Below are 24,026 nucleotides of genomic sequence, written 5' to 3'. Positions count from 1 at the left end.
AAACATATGGAAAACTGCAACTGACTCTGTATTTAGGAAGCAGGCTATGCTTAGTTTTTTTAAGAAGACCTGTAGTGAACTGCCCTGTTAAGTGTCTGGGTGCCTGCCCTGGCAATCCAAACCAGTTAGTGCTGCAGATCCCAGAGGTGCACAGTGCTGAGGACACTGCACTAGGTTGTGGGAACATTCTTCCCACCGCCTGTGCTAGCTCCAGCCTAATGGCAAGGACCCTGCAAGGCTTCATTAGTTGATTTAGTCATGCTGCTTGGACCCTTAAAAGGATGACACACTGCTGAAGGCTTTTAGAAAATTTCACCAGAGTTCACACTTTCTGGGAGGTCTTATCAGGGTTTGTCTTTTTGTTTCTTTGTTTTTCTCATCTGTCTTTTTTTCCCTTGTATTGTGTGGACAAGACAGCCTCAGAGTAAGGTCAATGTGGAATTGGAACAGTTTTTATGAATGGCAACTAAAATAAATTGAAAGTTTAGCTGAAAGTCTCTCCGTTATCTGTAAGGCCTGAAGAACCTTGATCTTGATAGGACTCGCTACCAGATAAGTAACGAGTACCAGTGAGGTACCAGTGAGGCGTCCTGATATCATGTAAAACTCAGAGCCTGAAACAGGTACTGAGAGTCCCCCTGTGGAAAGAGTTAATCCTTTTCCTTCTCCTCCTCACCCTGTCGTCCCTCCCCCCCCAAAAAAAAAAGTGGTTCAAAGTAGTCAGTCACTAAGAAAGATAGTAAGCTACAAGAATAATCTTTCATTCTTTCTTTTTCTGGCTCAACACATATTTCCTCATCTCTGGTACAAAAGACAAAGCCCAGAAGACCCAACAGCCAAAATTAACAACTTTCTGGAGGAAGACACAGTGAAGGGCTGTGAAGGTCAGAGATACTCCAGTATCTTTCTCACGTAACAACAGGAGTAGTATATAAGTGTCTTCAAAGCCTGTTGTGGATGTAAACCCTTCTTGTTAATTCTGTATGTCAAAAAGATAATAGAAAATTAGGCTGACACAGTTTTTACTTGCATTCAGCAGAAACATCAAGTAAATGCTTCACTAAATCAATGGATCTCATTTATGTTAAATGAATACAGATTAGGCTCTGTATTTCCCTTGTAATAATACCTTTGCTTTCAATGTTTTATCTTCTTTCAGTACCTAATAGTAATTTACAGGAGTTTCAATTTCTGTTGTTTTCTCCAGAGTTTTTACTTCATGATATTCCTCTGGCTGTACAAACTTGGCTCTATGTATCAGAGAGTATACTTGTGAAATTTGTAGGTGTCATCATAGTGGGGTCAGGGGAGGACAGTTACTCTGGAGGACAGAGTCAAATTTCAGTCTTCATAGGCTGGAAAGAAGGTCTTCAAAGAATATAAATAAATTCAATAATGACAACTGTGAAAAGCTGTTTTGACAGAAGAAACACCAGAAACAGAAGCTGACAGGAGGAGGCAAGAAATCACCAAAACTTCTTGGAGGAGTAACCAAAATCAGTGCTAAAATCTGCAATGTACAGTTTCTCATGCTGTTGTGCTGGAGAAAACGCTGATGAATGCATGCATGCTGCTTTTTAAGCCTCACATGCTGAAGAGTTGTATGCTGCAAGGTGCCAGGATTGGCCCTCATCAAGTCACGTGAATCTCTGGCAACTGCAGGAATAAGAAAAGAAAGAAGACTGCCCTTTTGAACAACCCCAAACAAAGATCTTGTCTTGCAACTATTTCTGTTCACTGAAGGATTTTCCTGGCTGGCAGAGACTGCTTCCTCAAGTATAATTTGAAAGAGTTGTCTCAAACATGAACTCAAGCCTGGTAAGTAGGTGATATGCAAACAGTGCTCATCTCAAGGATAAGTCTCTCTTTAGTATAACTATTTTAATGGTGGGCATAACCCCAAAGAATTTGGGATGAATTTGAAATCAGCAAGTTTAGAAGAAACCATGCTGAAGGAATGGCTTAATTAAAGCAAGGATGAAAACTAACTTTGCTTATTCAATTAAAGAAGCAGGTGCAGACTAAGTAAATTTACTTATAAGAAAAAAAGGAAAACTAAAAGGAAACACAATTAAGGAGGGTAAAACAATTTATATAAGGGGGAGGTGATTTAAAGAACGTCTAAGTGAGGCACACCATCTGGATGAGGTTGCAGAAACTCAAATCAAGGCAATTAAGAACTGCAGAACAGAAAAAGATCTTTTCTGGCACGTGACAGAAGAAAAAAGCACAAATCAGGAAAGCTACAAGTATGTAGCTGGGCAAAACTTCTCTGAGCTCTAAAGGGGAACATACATATATGGACAGCTGCTCACAGAATGAAAACAAACTCTGAAGGAAAACCTCTAAAACCATCCTTTGCTTTTCCTGTTTTTGTGCTTAGCATTATAAATAATTAAAAATACTTTAAAACTTGCCCTTTTTTACTATTAAACTGAAGCAGAGTAAGATGCTAATGTTAATGTAGTCTTTTGATTATTACCTGATTGTAGTTCTTAACTACTTCTCTCTCAAGCTGATCACCGAAATTTGTGCAGGGACACTAAGGTACAGAAGGCATTTTTTTAAGGGGTAAGAATTGAAGAAGCTGAAATTGAAGTCAGATTTGTGTCTGTGAGGGAGCGAGGTGACAATGCCTTAGCTCAAAACCAATCTAATTTTGTCCTTGTCTTTTCCCTCTCCTCTGTGAAAAGGTTAAATAATTTTTTTTTACAGTACTGATCTCTCTGCACATTGTGCCTCATTTCGTTGCCCAGCCATCCGCTATTCCCATACTCATCTCACCCAGCATCCCCAGCAGTGGTTCCTGCTCATCTGTACCTCCCTCCTCACTCTCCTTCCCAGTCTATTTTTTAGGTTGAGCTGCTTCTCCCCTTGTCACAGGATGCTGAAGATAGCTAAAGGAATTACTACTGTGCAAGAGCTACAGGAGGTTCTGCATGTAAATACTGTGCTTTTAATACCCTTACTCAGAAGTCACTGCTCTGTTACCTTGCAGACAAGGAGCACTGCAGCGTTCCCTTGCAGTCAGGACTTTTGGAGAATGCCCTGCACTTCTGCGGTGTAAAACAAGTTATGAGTAGGGCTTTCCACCTCTGAGAAGTATTTGTTTTGGTCCACTTAGTTGTCCCTGCAGGCCAGACTTGTTCATGGATTGTGGAACTAATAAAAAAGCAGAAGCTGTAAGATTTTTTTGGTTTGATGAAACAGTCATTCTGAGTCCTCTGTTCCCATACCAGCAAGAGATCTAGACTAAATTCCCTTGTCTAGATCAATAAAATATGAACATATATTAATCAACCCCAAACCCATGGCTTTTTGAAACAGGCTAAACTGAACTGAATTTCAGATTAAATAATTTTATACAAATCTGATGTTAATTCTGAAATTTCAAAGCTAGATCCTTTGGAAATGCAAAGATAAACTTAATTACTGATGTCACGTGATTACTGATGACTTTCAAAGTGATTTACATCATGGTATTTCACAGATGGCTTTCAATCAAATTAAGGATTTACAAAGGATGAAACTTTTAGTGATGGCGGGCACAGATAAGGTGCTTTCTTTGCCTCAATCTTCAACAAGGTCTCCTAGGCCTTTCTGCTTAGTGAAAGTGTTCAAGGAGAGGAACTATTAGGAGCAGCTGAAGATCAAGTTAGAGTTTTTCTTTGAGAGATTTCAGCCCACATATGTCCATGGAATCAAGTGGGAGCAGCTTGCACCAATCAATCTACATCCATGGGTGCTGACAGAATCGGCCAATGTCCTTGCAAGGCAAGGATACTCTGTGTCTGGAAGGGTGAAAAACGATGTGGGTAAAAAAATTATTTGCTGGTCAAGCTTACACTGCAGTGGTTAACAGGTTGTACTTTACCTGGATGCCTGTCACAAGTGGAGTATCACAGGAAGCTGTCCTGGGATGTGTCCTGTTTAATGCCTTTATCAGTGACCTGGAGGATGTCATGGAGTGCACCCGTATCAAATTTGCAGATGACACCAAACTGGGGGTCCTGGTCGATATGCTTGAGAGCAGGGTTGTCACTAGAGGCACCGATGCAGCCTGGAAGAATGGGCTGAGACTATGAAATTCAGGAAGGACAAGTGCAAAGTGTCCAGCCTGGGAAGGAAGAGCCCCTTGCAGCGACACAGGCTGGGAGTGCCTGGCTGTGGAGCAGCTCTGCAGGCAAAGCCCTCGAGGGCCCTGATGGGCAGCAAGCTGAACGTGAGCCTGCAGTGGCCCTGGCAGCAGCGAGGGCCAACAGCATCCTGGGCTGCGTCAGGAGGAGCACAGATCTAGGGAAGGGATTACTCCCATCTACTCAGCCCATGTTATTCTGCATCTAGGCTACTGCTGCCCATTTTGGGCCCCCAGTAAAAAGATGTTGATAAACTGAAGTGTGTTCAATGGAGGGCCACCAAGATGGCTGGGGTTGGAGCGTCCGTGCTGTGAGGTGGGTTAGGGAGCTGGGCTTGTTCAGCCTGGGAAAGAGACGGTTTCAGAGGGACCTAACAGCAGCCTCTGGTGCCTATGGGAAAGGTATCAAGAGGACAGAGCCAGACTCTGGGTGGTGGGAAGACTAAAGACACTGAGCGTAAAATGAAACAACAGAGGTTCAGACTGTATATAAGGAAAAATGTTTTCACCATGAAGACAGTCAAGCAGAAGAGTAGGTTATCCAGAGAAGCTGTGCAGTCTCTGTCCTTGAAGGTTTTCAATACCTGACTGAACATTGAACCAGCAACAGACAACTTGGTTTGACCCCACACCTAACCTTGCTTCGAGCAGGAGGTTGGAATGGAGACCTCTTGAGGTCCCCTCCAACCCGAATTCTCCTATGATCATGTGAACGTCAGCTGAATGTTGCACCACAGTAAACTATAAAGTGTTACTCTATATCAGCTAGTAATGCATAGATAACTGAAAGAAAAAATAATGATTATTACAGGATTAAAATAAGGTACAATTTCATTTCCACTATTACCAACATATACAAGCAATAACTACCTCAAAAAAAATCAGTAAATCACAAACAGATTATAAAAAGATTCCAAATTAAGTTTACAAGAATATCCTCAGACAGTTCACTTCAAAATCCCACCCACTGCTGTCATTAGTAGGCATGTAAAATTCTCTAGCGAATAGAACTGTCAACGGAGCAGCACCAGAATAAACATTTATTTTCCTTGTCTCATAATTTTTCCACTCTCATAAAAATAAACACTCTACCATAAAATTATTTTTAAAACAGATGGAGACAGGTACAAAACATAGTCACCTGGGAAGCTAAGAATGTGGCAAAGTAACAAATTACAAAATCATAAACCACTATTAGGCTACTAATTAATAAGCACTGCTAATTCAACCATATAAATATATAATTCAACCATACGTGTGTGTATATATATATACATACTTATATATATATATACATATATATGTATATATTAAAAGCCTGAACAATTTGCATTTGCAGAACATTAGCATTTTGCCAAATTCTAAAGTACACATATTTACAAAAAAGAAATCAGCAAGACAAAAGAAATATCCTGGAACTATTAATTCTAAAACTGTAAGGGTAACTCAGGTGAAACACTCTAGGGAGCGATAACAGGTCAGACCAAGTTCTTTTTTTAGTGTTTCCTATTCTTTAGGTCTATGACATGTTATGCTCAGCACATGGGGCTTTGAGATTATTCTTTTGAGACATCTAATAGTCTCCACTCAGCAAAGACCATGGGTACTTTCTCTGGATTTGGGATTCCTCTCTGGAGGCCAGCTATGTAAAAGTTGGATGTCGACATACCTATTTAATAAGTACTTTAAGATTTAGTTAAAGTCCAAGCTGCAGGAAGGTTTCTTCCAAATGGGTCACAAATCCTCACCTTTAACAGCTAACTCCACGGACTGGCGCAGTCATCCTGTTTTATTTCAAAACTAAAGACAGCAATGTTTACTCAAGTTAGATCTAACAATCACTGGACAAGAGCAGAAGTTGTCTGAAGAGCATGGACTTAAACCTAGGATTTCCTACTTCTAAAAACAGGTATCACATGGGTGGGATTTAGTTCTCACATTAAGAAACCTAAATGCATGTTTGTGTCAGTGAGCTACATATCTAAGCTCATGCTATCATCACTGCTCGATTCAGTTGCCTAAGCAGACACATTTAGTGACAGTGCCACTAAAGATGCTCCAGGGTATCAGAGGCATCTACATGGAGAGAGAAAATGTGACACAGGACTTACAGAAAATCTGCAGTCCTTTGAGGCAGCAGCTGGAGACCCAGCCCAAAACATTAGGGTACTTTCTAAGTGTTTCATAGCTTAGACTTCCCAACCACATGGAGACATCCAAATGCACATCTACCTTTCTGCATCTTTATCTTGAGATGAATCCCATCTTGGTGAAAAATCTCTTCAAGAAACATGAGCCAACAATCTGTTTAATAACTATTCTGGTTGCAGAGATTATTGCTCCCACCAAAGCTGAGACATGCTCACTAACATGCTTCAACTGCACTATTTAATTTTGCACTGAAACAGATAAGGAGAGCCCAGGTGACCAGTTAATAGCACTTTTGCAGAGAGGCCAGTGTGTGTCTAGATTGCTACAATGGCATTACAAGGGGAACCCTCACTCTGCCCCAGCACTTTCAAAGCTGCATAACAAACTGTTTCAAATCTTTGTCAGAGCGTAAGTGCCATGTAGTTATTCTATCTCTGGACACAAAACCCCCTGTCTCTGTATGCTGTGAAAAAGATTTCAAATATCATGTCTCAAGTCAATAGTTACTTCAAAACTTATCAAGGATGCATGTGTTTCCTCTTCCAGTGGCCTAGAGAGCTTGCTGGTGAGAAAATGCTACAATGTGCAAAGAAGAACGTATGTGTCCCTTTGTGCCCAAGTTGCTTTACTAATAACAAAAATATTTTTTGCCAATAGATCAGCAAATATGCAGCGGTATGCAATCTAGTGTTGAAACTGCTCTTTAGAACAGGAGTCTTGAAACAATACACATTTTGCTATTATACAGCAGATTCCAGTATCCTCCTGTGTTTTGTGTCTTTTCTTTACAAAATACTTTTGAATGAAGCTTTTTTAAAAAATGAAAATGAAAATTATTATATAAATTAGATACCAGTTCATTTTGTTTATTCCTTTCCTTGCTCTTTTTGTAATCATGCTCTCTGCGCTGTGGAGGAAGGTGCAAGAACTGATCTCTACCTTAATGAAAGAAAGAAAGAAACAAAAAAGTACTGCAGTAACAAAAAGGGCACAGTAGTTCCTGAGTGGCTACCAAACTTACATACTTATTTAACTTTATTCTCTTTAATTTGGCTAAACTTATCTGATTTTCTAATGTGAATATTCAGGAACACTTGTTTTGCATATCAAACATTTCTGCTGAAAGAAAGTTTGCTAAAAGAAAGCATTAAACAAATGTTACCATATGACATACCAAATATGAAGTGTAAGAAACAGAACAGTGGCGAGTGTCTAAACAAATATAAGAATCTCTTTGGGGAGCCAATTCAACATCAAAGTAACTTGTTTTGTAAATATTAATATATTTTACATATATAGAAAACAAAGGTTTATTATCTGAAATAAATGCATTCAAATTAGCAAGATAAATTATCTACAGTATTAAAAAAGTGGTGTATCAGAGAATTTCTGACATAAAAATGGATCTGACAAAAAAAGTGCAAAGGGAAGGATAAGGACTAACGCTAAAAATGTTTTACATTTATGGTGAATATGCACTACTAGGAGACATAACAAAACCAAAATGTTGTTTATCTATTAGAAAAAAATGCCATTCATCATAATAGTTACCCTCTAACAAAACCAAAATGTTGTTTATCTATTAGAAAAAATGCCATTCATCATAATAGTTACCCTCTAAATTTAACAAAGACTCTGGATCACTTAAGGTATTGTTGAACTCCTATTTTAAAGGTCTTTTATGTTTAAGATGATTTCTATTAAAACATGTTACTTTAATTATTACTATGAATATAATTCCATCACACAGAAATAAAAATTTTAAAACCAGATAATACATAAGGGGATTTTATCAATATTCATTAATTTTGAACAGAAAGGTTTAAAGTAATCACTAAAGGAGTTAAATTTATTCAGATTAAATCTTTGAAATCATTAGTCAATGCGGAGTAAATTAGGCCTACTGCACCTCCACTTGTGCATAAACAAGTAAAGCCAAGCAGTATACAATTAATGTAAGAAAGTTGTAAAATCGAGCACCAGATTTTATTTTGCTCAGGTAATGACTCTTTTGATTAAATCAGAAACTAAGTCTGTCCTATAAGAATTTGTAGTGATAAGTTACCAAATCTAAAAATAAACATTTTTATTTCCGCCAACAAGCCATTGTCTCTAAAGCACACAGAAGCTATACAGCTCTTAAAAGACAGGCATTAGTTTCCTAACTTGGAAGCTCTACACACATGTTATGTCTTGACTTTAAAATTCATAGCGCTTATTTTAAACAACACCTGAAACAACTTTCTTTGTTGCCATTTTCACTGTGTATGCAAACACCAACATATTGTTTTCCATTATGAGAAACAGCATTTATTCAAAACGGCACCTGGATTATTACATTTTTTCTATCTTTAAAATTGGAAATAAATTGCATTATCTCTGAAACTGCTATATAGCATAGTAGTTTAAAGTAAATGTTTTCCAATAATGACAATTTTCCTGTCTGGCTCAAACATTTTCCAATGCAATCCCACCAAATGCATTGTTAAAAAGTAGGCTGCTTGTTTTAATCAATTTGTATTTGAGCTGAGTTCAAAAGAACACTCACTCTCCATAAATATAAAGAAAACAAAGGGAATTCATCTGAGAGGTGAAGAATAATTTGATCAAGGTTCTTCAGAAATTTGATTTTTTCTTCTCCATCATAGTCTGAGCTTGAAATGTTACTTTCTTCTGTCTCATTTTGAAGAATTTTTTCCAGAATCATGCACAAAGGAAAAATATTCTCATACTGGGTAATGTCATACATGGCCTGGATCTGGGAATAAAGAAAAATCGATACATAAGCACAGTGTGAAAATGTTTCTGCAGCCCACCATCTCAGATGACAGTTTAAGGAATAATGTTCAAATTTGCAGTAGTATTTATATAATCAGAACAGCTATACGTTCAGCATGATTACTTCTAAGAAATGTTTTCCTTTTTGTGGTAACAGCCAAACAACTAACTCTCCATCACACTACCAAATGAAACGTCAACATAACCTCCTGTTCATGAATCAAAGAGGTTTTCTCTACCTAATTATCCATAGGCTGTGACATACAATAATGATCTACAGATAAACAACAACAACAACAAAAGCTTTGCTTGTTTTAGACATATAATTAAAATTGGTAGATTTCTTTTTTCTGAGAAATAAAATAACAAGTAAAAAAATAAATTTTTTTACTCTCAAATATAGACAATCATCTATTCAAGTGACACCTCTAGAAAGCAAATAAGAAGTCCAAATTCTCAATCTTAATTGAGAAACTACAAGCCAGTACTACATATCTGAGTCAGTTACAAAGTGGAAGAGTTAGTCTGTCAAATGAGCTTACTGACCAAACTACGAATTCATTAAAAGCCTTACAGCTTTATCTAATATAAATTTACCTGTCCTGTGTTTGGAAATTGCAATTTCAAACTGAAGTTTTCAGAATCTCTGCCGTACATAGGGAATAACTGGTAAGATAAAAACTTAAACCTTGGGGAGCTGTCTCCCTGGAATGAAATTCTGTGTCCGCCTTGACAGCAAAATCTACCAATAATATGAGACGACCTTGTTCTGAAAAAGGCTGCAATTACAGTAGCTAGATGATGAGAACTGAAATGTAGAATTATAGCTGCTAGAAAATTAATTATGTATTTTAGAAAATGGACCAACAGCTCTAGCGAGCCTAAACAACTGTTTAGGAACTGTGGTACAAAGCCAGATGGGTCTAGGCTTCAACACGGGTCTATGAATCAGTACCAAATCATTTTACTCACCCTAAACCGCATACTGCTAGACTTTCCAAAGTGTGAAATTTATTACATAATAGTTGTTTTTACAAACAATGTAAGTCATTTTTGATTCCACTAGAATCTCAGGTAAGGCTGCTACTACCTACCTCTGCAGTAGACAATGGCTCAGGGATTGCTCACTTAGTCTTTCTGAGCTAGTAGCTCTTAAACCTAAAATCTGTGTTTGAAGCTCCCTAGGGTAATGTCTTTCAGGTAACCTCCCACCTCAGGGACAACACTAAGACACCATAGCCATCCTACTGCAAAGCCTCAATGTAGCAAAGTCATTTTGCTGAGTTTTCTATTTTCAGTTTTCTGAAAATTTCTATTTTCTATTTTTTTCTAAATTTTCTATTTTCAGTTTTCTGAGTTTGCTATTTTCAGTTTTCTGAAAATTAGGTTAATTGCTGAAAAATACTATCCCTAGCCTTGCATGCTCCAGTTCTGTCTCTCTGGACCTGGTAAGAAAAATCTGCAGTTCAAAAGCTGCTGCCAAGAATTCGATACTGACATTCTTATCACAACAGACAGCAAAAAATATAAAAGGACAATATTAAGTATTTGCATACTTTTAAAACCAATTAAATCAAATTGTATAATTAGGGAAAACATCCTTCTAAAAAGGAGGTAACAAGACAGTCTGTTTCTTCAAATACCAAGCATCTGACTCTAGGACAACCATCACTGATTGTTTTGACTATTAACTAATACTGGTGAGATAAATGTATTTATTTTGCTTATTTGACTAAATTACAGCTTTCTAAGTTGAGAAAATAACGGGTAATAATGAATTCCTAAATTTCTAGGGAATAGATGATTCTAAAGGCCTATAAAGTCTGCTCTTAAGACTTTCAGTATAGGAGTCATCTGACCAAACACAGGCATCAATAAGCTGAGACAGTTATCCTTGGTTCCTGTTTTAGTCAACAGAGGGAAGCAGGGGGTGGGACTCAGTTGATCGAATGTAGGTATCTATTGCCATTTTATATGTCCAAGGGTATCCAAGGCATATGCATGAGTAGAGCTTTACATAAGAGTCAGCAGCTGTAAGCCAGGAGGAGTACCTTACGGCATCCAGTGTGGTATTAGATGTCTGAGTTTTGGCAACTGAGCCTTCCAGGATGTAGTTCATCCCATTCTAAACTAGATCCTCAGATGTACCATGTCCTGAAATGCTTTACAGTGATACAGTATGATTGCGCCCAGAAAAATACTACGTAGAAACATAAACTGAAGTTCTATGCTTTCAGTTTCTGTAATTTGGATATCAGAAGTACAACATTACAAGCAAAAACCTTTATTTGATTCTTAAGTGTTGGCCTTGTAAATTCACTCAGATCTTTCTTTCGCATGAGGAATTAATAAAAAATGTTTTAGAAAGGCAAATTATGTCACTTCACTTAGCCCTGTAACCTCAGGCTCTTCCAAGCAGTTAAGCAATTGTGCTACTTTCAGTGGGTCTTGAAAAGTGCAACTAATTGCAACTTAGTAAACTATCTAATTGATTATGGATAATAGAAACCACAAGCTAACTAATTCTCTTTCCTCTGCAAATACTACTGCACTAAAGGAAAAAGCCACACAGAACTGACTTTGAACAGAAAAGGTAAGTCTGATGGCAAGGAGGAAGTATTTTTTTGAGGTAATTGCTTTTCAGGGGACAAATGCACCTTGAAATATTGTTTTATAAAACCTTGAAAAAAAAATCAGTCTAGAACATTTTCTGGCTCAAGGCTCATTAACCTTTCCAACCTATTTAATAATCTGAAAAAAAACATGTCTCCATTTCTTTTGTCACATGTCTTTTGTGGCACTAATCGATGCAATTACTACCAATGCAACTTTATGCCACAGAATTTGTAGAGGAACACCTTTACTGCTACCTAATGGTGCAGTCAGATAACAGACATATTCATCTTGCTCACCAATGCGTGTAAGTGGGTAGCAGCGTATGTACATGTACACACACATACACACAGCTGGTCCATCCAGAAAGTTCAGAAGGGATGTCTGTAAAGCAAACCTTATATATAGACTACAATTCCAGAATATATTAATACCAACTTTAAATAACTTTAACGCTAACTCTGTTTTTCAAAAATAATTTTAAGATAATCACTCTTTTTAGAGATCAGATGGGTGTGCAATATGGGTTTTGGACACTATTTTTTGGTGAGATCAGTCCTCGCCGATTTTTCCTCACCAGGTATTTGGAAATGTGTTTCTTAGCAGTAAGATGCATTCTGCACCTCAGTTTTGAATTTAACTTTTGAAATTATTTTCTTATTATGATTTCTCAATCTAAACAAATTTTTCAAAGTCAAATAATTTTAAAAAAATGATTGATTTTATAAGACTGAGCTTTACATAAGATGGAAATAAGGGATACAGGGATCTCCTGGATGGATTTGATAATCTGCTAATCAGAATTCATATATTTATATCACCAAGTTCAGAATGCAGGAAGTGCCAAAGTTTTTGGCTAAAATTAATTCTCCAAGTTTCTCCTACATTACAGGGTGACCACCTGGAATAGCACACTTATTTACTACATAATCTGAGAGCAGGGAAGAAGTTCTCTAACCTGTCTTCTTTACAATGCTATCATAAAAACCAGTATTAATATGTTAAAGGAAGTTGCTCAAAAATGTATGCAGCAATGACAGTCAGAATGCTAAATAGCCATCTGTGTTCCAGGTCCTGGGCCTTTAGTACACTTCCTCTTTGCAAAGCAACAGATCAAATGGCCCTGGATCAAATTCCAAGCCACTGCTCTCTTATTGGACAGATGTGGAGTTGGGGTCTTCAGCAAAATTTTGGATTAAAAGTAGGGATCTGAAAGCACAGAATTAATTGAAGTACCTTCACAGAACAGTGGATGTAATTCCTGAAGGTTGTTCAACCAGATTCAGAAAAAATCCCAAGTGATACTCCATGTGCAATTTTTGCACTTTGAATATTTTTGTTTTCATGTCTTAGTGGTTCAGGCACATTTATATCATTTATTCAAATGCTCTCAATAACAGCAATATAAATAAAGAACAGGATAATAAATATTAGCTTTGAAGAAATCCTCTACAATTCTTAAGCCATTTACCAGCCACCATTCATATTTCTAGTGATGCAGTCTGTTGAGGCTGGAATTTTCACATGCAGAAGACTGATGCTACCTTCTGAGTATAGGCAAATAACTTTTATTCCTTTTATGTCTCAAAGGACCTACAGAATGGAGACAATACTTTACCACTGCAAATACAATTAGATGAAAAGAAAGAGATTATGTTCATGGCAACGAGTATTTGCTTCCATGCACCTCAAATACTTATGTAAGCTACGGACAAAGCGTCAGCAATACCTGTATGCTTTCTGGAATAAGCCAGAAACAGGTCTAACTCAGGAAAACGTCTTTTTGGTTTAGAATGCAATGTTGAAATACTGTAATTTCTGACAAAATTAAAGCAATTAGAATTAATCTAGAAGCACCATTATGTTTGATTAATGACAAAAAGCTTCCCTCTTTTTCTATCCCTATAATTTAGTTAACACCTGTTTAGGCTTTTTTAGTCCTATGAAGATACCAAGTTTAAATGTATATTGCAACAAATAATTATACACAACATAATGCTATATAAAATACTGACATACTGATACAAATCTGAATCAAACTGGAAAGATGAGTGTTTATACATCTCTGCTGTTTAGAAAGTGATAAAATTGACAATTCTAGAAGATGGCTATTTTAGCAGAAAAGTGTTCCACCCAAATCTCCTCAATCCATCATATTCTAACAGTTTTGCTTCTTGTAAATTTTTTATTGCAACTTTTGCCACTTCTATTTCTTGGCAAACTTTTACTATTCAGCAGGGATATAACTTTTATGCTAGCAAGGTGTCTTTTCTATGTCCCAAGAAATTCTGTTTCAAATTTCACTGAAATATCAAGTGATAAAAGTTGGTATTTCTCTTATTTTACATGCATATTTTTCAGAGAAGCATAAAGGGAAGACCGAAATAAACAACAGGAACTTCTAAAGCCCGGCTAATATTGCCTTTCAATGGAAGCAGAGGCAGTAGGAACTGCAGCACCACCAGCTGCTGGGCTGTGATCACTTAGGTAGTTAAGGAGGACAGAGGACCGAACAGAACCAAATCTGCCATCTAGCCATTTCCAGCAAAAATCCCCCATGGCTCATCCCTTTCTCAGGAAAGCAAATGGAGTCAAAGCTCCTAGAAATTCTTTAGAGCACGCAGAAGCAGGCAAAGAGCATATATCTACCTTGAAATAGTCTATCACCAACCTATGCATCATCTCAGCAAATAGTTCCAGCACCCCTTGCTTCCTTGCAGAAAGCTACTGGTATAAGCAGGTACATGTGCAGACCGAATTCTTGGCAAGAAAATGAAGATTCATGCGCTAGGAGCTAGGAGGCCACTGAGCAAGTGTAAGCTGATGTCCTATGTAACGCAGAACATGGGACTTACCCAAACTACTTCAAACTGTTTAAAGTGGAGCATGCCTATTAGAAAATGTCTAAATTTGATTTAAACATTTCTAGAGATACACAATCCTGGGTATGCTGTTTTGTGGTCAATTACCTCAACTCTTTTTTTTTTTTAATTTATTTTATTTGCTGCCTTGACTTTCTGGAAGTAGAAGGGGTTGCTGCATCTAGAGCTAAGAGAAAGGTGGATCTGGGACTAAACAACAAGGCAATAACAAACTAAATACAGCCGTTGATGTCCACAGAAATGAAAAAATTATTTCTGTGCTCACTATGCCTGCATATAGGAGGGATGCTTCACTGAAACTGTTTTCAGTATTTTAACACTACAGTTGTCCTAACAAGTATATAATTATAAAAACAAGTCCCTAAATGGAGAGATATTGACAACATCACTTTTTAGGAAAAAAGTTTCTAAATCATGATAATGAAAAATAAGGAAGAAGTGACTGGCTGGAAACGCTATCAACAAGTGATCAACATTTAGTAAATTTTGTGTTTGCTAAGGTAATGCTGACAAACCTAAGTTTTCAGTAAAATCAACACTGTTTTACCCTACCCATCTAGTCTGAGTCAGAGGTCAATGGAAATATATTTCAAGAATGACTGAAGTGTTTCCTCAAGTAGCAATACATTCTCATTTTATGAACAAAGAAGATTAATTCTCATAGGGAATTCTGTGTTTGACCCTTCATTTTTCCTTTGAGAAATCCCTATCCAGGCTACTCATTGCTGTGTTCATGTCCTAAACACAAGACAAACATTTTTCGGAGCGTGGCATGTAAGGCATGTACATTTGGATAATAGGCATTTTACTTCAAAATAACACAGAAAGACTTTTAACTGGATGTTCCACAAGCATGTAAATAACCTCTATGTGGATCATTAAAATTTACAAAACCAACAATATCCATCATATAAGAAAGCACAGTAGGATAAGTAGGATAAAAGAGGTTATCTCTAATTGCTATTTAATGTTTAAATAACACGCTGATAAGCATCTCTAAAATGTTTAAAGGCAGGCATGCAGGAAAGACTTTACTAGAAATCTTTTTGTTCTGATTTTAATACTATTGTATTTGGTTAAAAGGTAATTACCTTACAAATTGCCATGACTCAGGATTCAGTTTTCAGCTGATTAGCATCTCTTTAATTGCTTTTTGTTTTGTGATTTTGAAATGCATATTTCCCTAACATCCCTCCCATTAATCATAATACTCATTAACCACATCAATATTCACCTGCCAAGAAAGTTCAAACTGATTTACACCCTCTTTCAGTATCTAAAGCAAAATTCACACCACCTGTAATTCCTTATTTAAATGTATACCACCGGTCCCCAAACTTTCAAAGTATTTTGATCTTTTATTCAATGGGATCTGAAATTCTAGTTGTGTCATCTTTATTCATGCTGACTATCACTTTCTTCTCAAGTAGCTCCCTAAGATTCAACAATTCTGCTTACAGATAAAGACAAAATGTGCCTGCAGAAAGGGTCAAGGAACTACTAACATTTGTGAAAGTTAAATTCCAGAGGAGGGACCATCAGCTAAACTCTCGGAACAAATTAATCTGCAGCTACAGCATGTGTAGTGACTACAGTCCTGAGCAACATTTTGTCAGTAACACTTTAGATGTCACAGCCAGCCTCACGCTAGAGAGGTTTCAGAAGCAACAATAAGAATCTTGTGAAAATTATGTCTGCCCAGACACGATAATGTGGCATACCCTGGAAAATACTGCTGATAGCAAAGAGAACAAGCACTTTAAATTCTGTCACCCAAGAGGAAGACGCTTATCCCTGAGACATCAATGCATCATGCCTCTTCCACATATCATTTAGCAGGGTCATCTGTTACTAGCCCTTAATATGACACACTGAATTACAAGGAATTCCCAAGCCATCTCAAGCAATATTATTCCTATTTAATAAAATGACTTCCACAACATATTGTAAGAAATTAAATATACCAGCAGTAGAGCATTCAAGCTTCCATTTTGGAGTAAGAATCATAACAATTGCCTTGCAAATAACATAACAAAGACATGGAAAGCTTTAAAAAGTAAATTCTAATCCCTGTTATCCTGTTAAAGAAAGCTAAAATACGAGCCACTAAGAAATCTCATTTAGAGAGAACAACCAAACAATGAATGTATGAACCTTCTTGGGATAATGGGAATTTATAAAACTATTTTACTCAAATCTACAAGGCATAAACTTCAACTGTCACTTCTGTCATATATGTTATTTTTGAAATCTATTCTAGATTTTTAAAAAATCAATTCTTCACAAGCTGAAGCATGAAATATGTTGGGTTTTTATTATTTTTTTCAGAAAAGAATCTGAAATAAAGATTGTGAAAGTATCTATTGTAGTATGGATCCTTCCAAATGAAATGGGCTACTTAACCATATTTCTAATTAAAAAAAGAAGTAAAGTTCTAGACCAGACAGTCACATGCAAAGTCACTATCAGGGAAAACGGAGAAAGAAACCAACCAAAATAATTTAATGAAATTTCTCAGTTATAAACCAGTATTAGAGAAAGGTTTTTGTTGTTTTTTTTCCTGGCTGAGGAGGAGGAATTGCCTCCATTCCTGTAAACTCATAGGAAAATAGAACTGTGGGAAAGTGTGCTAGTTTTGGCTGGGATAGAGTTAATTTTCTTTATAGTGGCTGGTATGGGGCTATGTTTTGGATTTGTGCTGGGAACAGTGCTGATAACACAGGGATGTTTTCGTTACTGCTGAGCAGTGCTTACACAGAGTCAAGGCCTCTTCTGCTACGCGTACCACCCCACCAGCGAGTAGGCTGGGGGTGCACAAGAAGCTGGGAGGGGACACAGCTGGGACAGCTGACCCCAACTGACCAAAGGGATGTTCCATACCATATGACGTCATGCTCAGCATAGAAAGCTGGGGGAAGAAGAAAGAAGAGGGGGACGTTCAGAGTGATGGCGTTTGTCTTCCCAAGTAACCATTATGCATGATGGAGCAGCTGCTTTCCTGGAGATGGCTGAACACCTGCCTGCCCATGGGAAGGAGTGAATGAATTCCTTGCTTTGCTTTGCTTGCGCACGTGGCTTTTGCTTTCCCTATTAAACTGTCTTTATCTCAACCCTCGAGTTTTCTCACTTTTCCTCTTCTGATTCTCTCCCCCATCCCACCAGGGGGGAGTGAGTGAGCGGCTGTGTGGGGCTTAGTTGCTGGAAGGGGCTAAACCATGACAGTCCTTTTTGGTGCCCAATGTGGGGCTCAAAGGATTTGAGATAATAACAGATTGACCAAAGCATATTAGAATGGATTTATATCTGTTAACAGTTGTGGGTCATGATACTGATTCATCTGTTCATGATATTAATTTATCTGACCTGCGCCATGCTCTTTTTTTGCCATACATGTTAAAAGATTGGTGTTGCCTTTTTCAGTTTGCTGTGCTCTGTAGGGATTAGTGACATTTTGCCTAGGAGATTTGTTATTAAAACACTGACCTTGAGCTTAATTTGGTATTTGGGCTCTGTACTGAAGCCATTACTGTACTTCGGGTACAATCTCATGGAGACAATTAACAATTATATGTGTTCCTCTGAGAGGTTTTCTGTGGAAGAAATATGGCAGAAGATGTGGAAGAATGGCACCTTCACTACCTTCTTCTGTGATGTTTTCTCCCTCGTTACAGTAACTTCTCAGTATCTTGAACATCCTTGAGTAGTTAAAATACTTCTATTGGTATTTCTTAGGAATATTGCTTCGGTTTTGTTTAAGGTTAACAAGCAATTTAGGAATATGACCCAGGCTCCATGAGATTATGGTCATGGGTGGCATGGCATGAGGGAGAATAAGGGCAAGTATCTATAGAACTTCTCACCTCCAATGGTTTGGAACTTCACTGCCAAACAACTACAGGATCCTGATGAAGTGATAGAATGCTCAACTCATTTAGCAACTCATTTAGTAAGGGATGAAGAAGCTTCTCCTAAGAGGGAGCAGGAGAAAGAATCAGAAGAGGCAGCCTGTTATGCAGCAGAGCAGTCACAAGAACAGGAAGAGGAAGAGACTGAAATCATAAATGAGACAGAAACCACCCGATTCCTATCCCTAAGTGAGCTGTGAGATATGCAAAAAGATTTTAGCTGTCAACCAGATGATCTAATTCTCAGCTGGTTAGTCCGATGCTGGGATATTGGGGCCAGTGGTCAGGAATTTAGAGGGTAAGGAAGCCCAGCAGCTGGGATCCCTCACTAAGGATAAGGCCATTGACAAAGGGATTGGAAAAAGGGCAGAAGTCCTCAGTCTTTGGCGGCAACTCCTGTCAAGTGTGAAGGGCAAGTATCCCTTCAAGGAAGAACTTGTAAATTCCCCAAGCAAATGGACCACCATTGAGGGAGGTATCCAGTATCTGAGGGAATTAGCCGTGGTGGAGGTGACCTATAACAACCTGGATGATGACCAGGCATCCAAAGACCTGGATGAAATCCGGTGCACGTGGTCCATGTGGCAAAAGTTTGTACAAAATGCACCGACGTCATATGCCCACACCCTGGCTATAATGAGTTGGACAGACACGGGGGCACCAACTATATAGATGAACTGGCCAGACAATTCAGAGAATATGAAGATAATCTCCCTTCCTCCCTGTGGGCCTGTGTCCCGGCTGTGAAGGAGCTGACCCAAAAAATGTCTGAGCAAGCCAAGAAGGAGAGGTCTTCCTCACACACTCAACCAAGGCCTCTGCTATTAAGAGTCAGCCTTTTTCTGTTCAAGGGAAAGGGTACTGGTGGTGCACACCATGTGCAACCCTGTGGTTCTTCCTGCGTGACCAGGGGGAGGACATGAGGGAGTGGGATGGTGAACCGACCTGGAGACTAGAAGCTCGGGTACAGGAGCTGCATGGAAAAACTGCCGCCAAAAAGCATCTATCCAGAAAATTACTGCTCCAGTGTCTGTTGGGCAGAGTAGAAGGGCTGATCATACTTTTGACCCTGATGAAGGGACTTCTGTTTTGCAGTTACAAAAATCAAGTAATGAAGACTCTGACCAGGACTAGAGGGACCCTGCCTTCGGCCAGGCGGAGGAAAGGGACAACCAGGTTTACTGGACTGTGTGGATTCGATGGCCTGGCACATCAGCCCCATGGAAGTATAAAGCTCTAGGGGACACTGGTGCACAGTGTACTCTAATACCATCAGATTACAAAGGGGCAGAATCCATTGTATTTCTGAAGTGACAGGAGGATCTCAAGAACTGTCTGTGTTGGAAGCTGAGGTAAGCCTAACTGGGAACGAGTGGCAAAAGCATCCTATTGTGACTGGTCCGGAGGCTCCACGTATCCTTGGCATAGACTACCTCAGGAGAGGGTACTTCAAAGTATTTCAATTATTAAACAGTCTTTATCTCAACCCATGAGTTTTCTCACTTTTACCCTTCCAACTCTCTTCCGTCCATCCCACTGAGGCAGGGAGTGAGCGAGCGGCTGTGTGGTGCTTAGTTGCCGGCTGGGGTTCAACCACGACAGAAAGGGGAGGAAAGAGGCTTGTCAATTCAGCTATAAAGCAAAACCCCCCTGTTTTTAGCTCCCTCAGATGTATGCTTCCCTCCAAAAAGGAGCCTTAATACAATTTACATTGAGTTTCAGCTCCAATCAGTCATAAAAAAACCTGACAACAGACTGCACTACATACTTTGTTCTGCCTCACATTCCACCCCATCTTCAAAGTCCTATTTGGGACTTCTATTTCTCTATCCATGTTCTGTTTAGCTTTCAGGGAGTCAAAGGATGGAAGACAGATGATAATTTAGATGTGGTTATGAATAAGCTGCTAATTACTAGTGGTGACTGAGACAATAACAAAGACGGAGGCCTTAGCACATAAGCATACAGATTTTATAACTAGAAGGTCAAGTATGATATCAAAGTTATTCTAACATATCAGAAAAACAACCTAAAAACCCAGGATGAATATAAGCTGTCAACCCATCAGTTTCCCCATTTAGTAGCTACTGCCCATAAGAAAAGCAAGTAGGAGGACAGAAAAGAGCTCTCATATTCTTTCTTCTTTTCAAGTGTTCTTAAAAGTGGTAAGGAAGCTCCTCCTGACCTCAGTTCCCTGGGTCAGCCTTATACATACCAAGCTTCTGTTTTTAGCAAAAAGGCAAGAGGTAACACATTCATAACATCACTTCATTGTCTGATTTGCATTTCTTTCATTTACCACAAGCAAGTGGAGGAGTACCATATGCAGTAACCATATAATTTAATAGATGTTGTTTGTTGACATAAGAAATTGTATTCTCATCCTACAGGAAATGTCATAAAGTATACAGCAATGCCAGTAATCTAAGCAAGTCTTGAAAGTAAACATCATACATATACAATTTTATAGGTAAAGAATGACACTAAGGTAATAAAATTAAGTTTTGAATAACAACAACAATAAAAAGTCCTCTATTAATTAAAACCACATCAGAAAACAATGAATTCCTGAAAAATACAACTATATTAGTTTCAAAAGGTTTATTGACAGAAATTTACATATCTAGAAAATGCACAGAAGTACTGAAAATAAACAGCAATCACTTTGCTTTAGTGGCTCAAACACACACAATCCTGACAGTAATGCAAGATACATGCTTATTAGTACTTAATCATAATTCATTCATTTTTTAAAAGAAGCTTTGAACATGCTTTTCATCTCATAAGGCTTTTTTGTTTTCCTAAAAGCATGACAACCTTGCCTCACATTCAGCTTGCTTACTAAAATAATCTCTTCCAATACTAAGGATGGAACTGTCAAATAAAACAAGCAAGTGGCAGATGGCTGGTCCAAAACCAAATCAAAGTAGTAGGTTATCACACAACATACATTAAACTGCTTGCCACAGGATACTGTGAAAGTTGAAAGCTTGATGGGGTGGAAAGGAAAGTAGACAGCTGCATGACAGTGAAATCCACTGATATACATGTAAAAACAATCACCCCCCACCTTAGATAGCCCAAATTGCTGGATACTGGGGGAATGTTCCTGGAAACATCTCCAAACTCTTCCCCAAATGTCTGCTGTAACCACTGTCAGAAGCAGAATACCTGACTTCTGGTCTGACAGCATGGCCATTCTTGTGTTCTCTTATCTCTCTGTCTCCTTTGCTGCCCTACCTGCTACCGACATTAAGTTACTTCAGAGAAGAAAATCCTCTTCCCTTTTCCAGGCAAAGTAATGCTTGTTTTCAGCTCAGGAAGCCTGCAACCCATGGCTCTATATGTACCACAAACTTCTTCAGTTTCAGCAAGTTCAGTCCTTCCTCCAAAGCCAGAGAGAGAATCCACCGCTCCAGGTTCAGAATCACACAGAAAAAAAGCCTGAACAGAAGCAAACCTAGGGAGTTTTAGACTAACTGAAAACACAATACGTACTCAAAGCTTGTATTTATCTGCTGCAAAAGAAAATAGAAAAGCCATGAAAAACAAGACAAAACACCTAACAAAGAGGAGTGATTCTAGGCACTGCCCTATGTGAGGACATGGACAAAGCTGGTTGGAACACAAGCCTAAGATTTGTAAGAAAAAAGTGACATCTGCTTTCTGAATCACTTCCACCCACTGAATCAAAGACTCTAGACTTTTCATAAATAAAAAAGGATAATGCTAAAGATGACAGGTTTCCTTCTAATTATACAGTTATTTTTCCTCTTCCATAGTTAGAGGCTGAATATTGTATGACTGTTCAAGGCAATGTTCAACTAAACCAACCTCTGTCTTTGGGTTAGGAAGAAATGTTTTATTTACCTACTTATCCTTCCTCTTGTTTTGGAAAAAAATCTTACATTTTATTGCACAGAAAAAAATCTTTAGGAAAATATTTATATTTCATATAAATATAACGGTTTCACAAACTAGTTGCCTAAAATGGATTAATATTTCCCTTAGATATGACTATGAAACAAGACAACAAAATATGGTGTTTCAATGATTCTCACATCTGCCTAAAACACCAGCTTTCCACTACAATTATGTCACCAAATCCCATAACCTCCTCCCAACTTTCAGAGAATACCAGTCTTCCAAATTTTAACTGGAAGACTCAAGAGGCATGGTAGGATATCATAATTTCATGAAAATTAGACAGGATAGACAAGCAGTGCTACTTTCTTATTTAATATATTTAAAAATCTGTGGAATATGTATGTAGAATAAGTCTTGAATGGATTAATAGAATTTAACAATATGAAAATGATGTTGCTTATTCAGCTTAAAATATGTGAGAAATTACAGAAGCAAAATATTTAATTGAAAATCATACAAAATATAAAATATCATTAAATCATGAGTACACCACAGTGTATCTAAAAGTTTATATACATGCTGTAAAGCTTAATTTTAGAAGCAATTACTCCTTTGACTAAAACATGACAAAACAGAAAATGGAACAGATTGCTTCCTACAATCTTTTTAGGCTTTACAGAAACTAAATGGGTATGACTGAGCAAATATGGTTCTCTCAAATTTTCCTTTTCCATTAATTTTCCATTATACTCTTTTGGAAAACCCCAAAGCAGTAGTTTTCTAGACATTGTCACATTTTTAATTTGTTTGTTTGTTTTTTTCAAATGCTACAGCAGCACAGTGGTGTAAAAAGACAGGTTTTTAAGAGCTTCAGAGCAGCAGTTTAGAACTTGCGAGTGTCACAGTGAAACCAGTGCTGGAAAGCAGTGATATGCAGTTCAGGATTGGCCCTCTAAAATTCAGCATGCCAGGAGTAACTCTAAAGACAGTTACATTTAGAAAGATCCTTTTGAAACTGAAAATCGTCTGCAGCTTGTGTGAAAATCGCAGCATCCTGACAGAACACAAAAAAGCAAAGTAAATTTGAAAGGGATTAAGCTATCAATTGACTGTCAGAAGCCAAATAGTTTTTCTTTCAACTTTTGAAGCAGAAAAGAATGTAAAAAATATACAGGAAGGATTATGTACAGGAAAATGCTTATAATTCTAAAAGTTACGATATCATCTGAAACAAATAATGGAAGAATTATTGAAGAAGACCTGTGGTCTGAGCATTATTATTATTATTATTATTATTATTTAGTGACATATACTACGTCATACCAAGCCAACCCAAGTCCAAGACTTCCTATACCTAAATCTGGAATAGCTTGACTCCCACTCAAGGTAGTTTGAGGAAAGTTCTCTGCTATGGAAGTCACAGTCTGTGCATGGCCGAACCTGTAATCTGGATTGTTCTGAAAATCTCAAATGTGTCAGCTGGCAGTGGCACAACTGGCCTTACCTAAAGGAAAAGATTCTGGAAAGTTAAGACAATATTTGGATATATAGCACCACCATTTTAAGCAAGCACACAGTCATTTACAGCAGGCCTCATTCCTTGTGCTAGCAGGATGCCATCGAGAAATGATGAATCTGGGAATGCCAGGATTTGAAATGACCTGGAAGAAAGCTGAAGAAAATCTAGGAAGATTT

The 24,026-nt window shown here is 37.9% G+C and overlaps 1 protein-coding gene across 1 annotated transcript in view; it reads right to left on the bottom strand.

Annotated features, from left to right (window-relative positions):
• Positions 1 to 8,739: 8,739 nt before the first annotated feature.
• Positions 8,740 to 24,026, bottom strand: part of MEI4 (meiotic double-stranded break formation protein 4) — a 77,131-nt gene continuing 61,844 nt past the window's right edge. The window contains exon 4 of the mRNA XM_072857876.1: positions 8,740 to 9,044. Coding sequence (XP_072713977.1) covers positions 8,793 to 9,044 — 252 coding nt within the window. The 3' untranslated portion in view covers positions 8,740 to 8,792. The remainder of the gene's footprint in view (positions 9,045 to 24,026) is intronic.

This window comes from Ciconia boyciana, chromosome 3 (genome assembly GCF_034638445.1).
Source record: "Ciconia boyciana chromosome 3, ASM3463844v1, whole genome shotgun sequence".
Classification (NCBI taxonomy): Eukaryota; Metazoa; Chordata; class Aves; order Ciconiiformes; family Ciconiidae; genus Ciconia; species Ciconia boyciana.
This window is presented reverse-complemented; position numbering and strand designations above follow the sequence as displayed.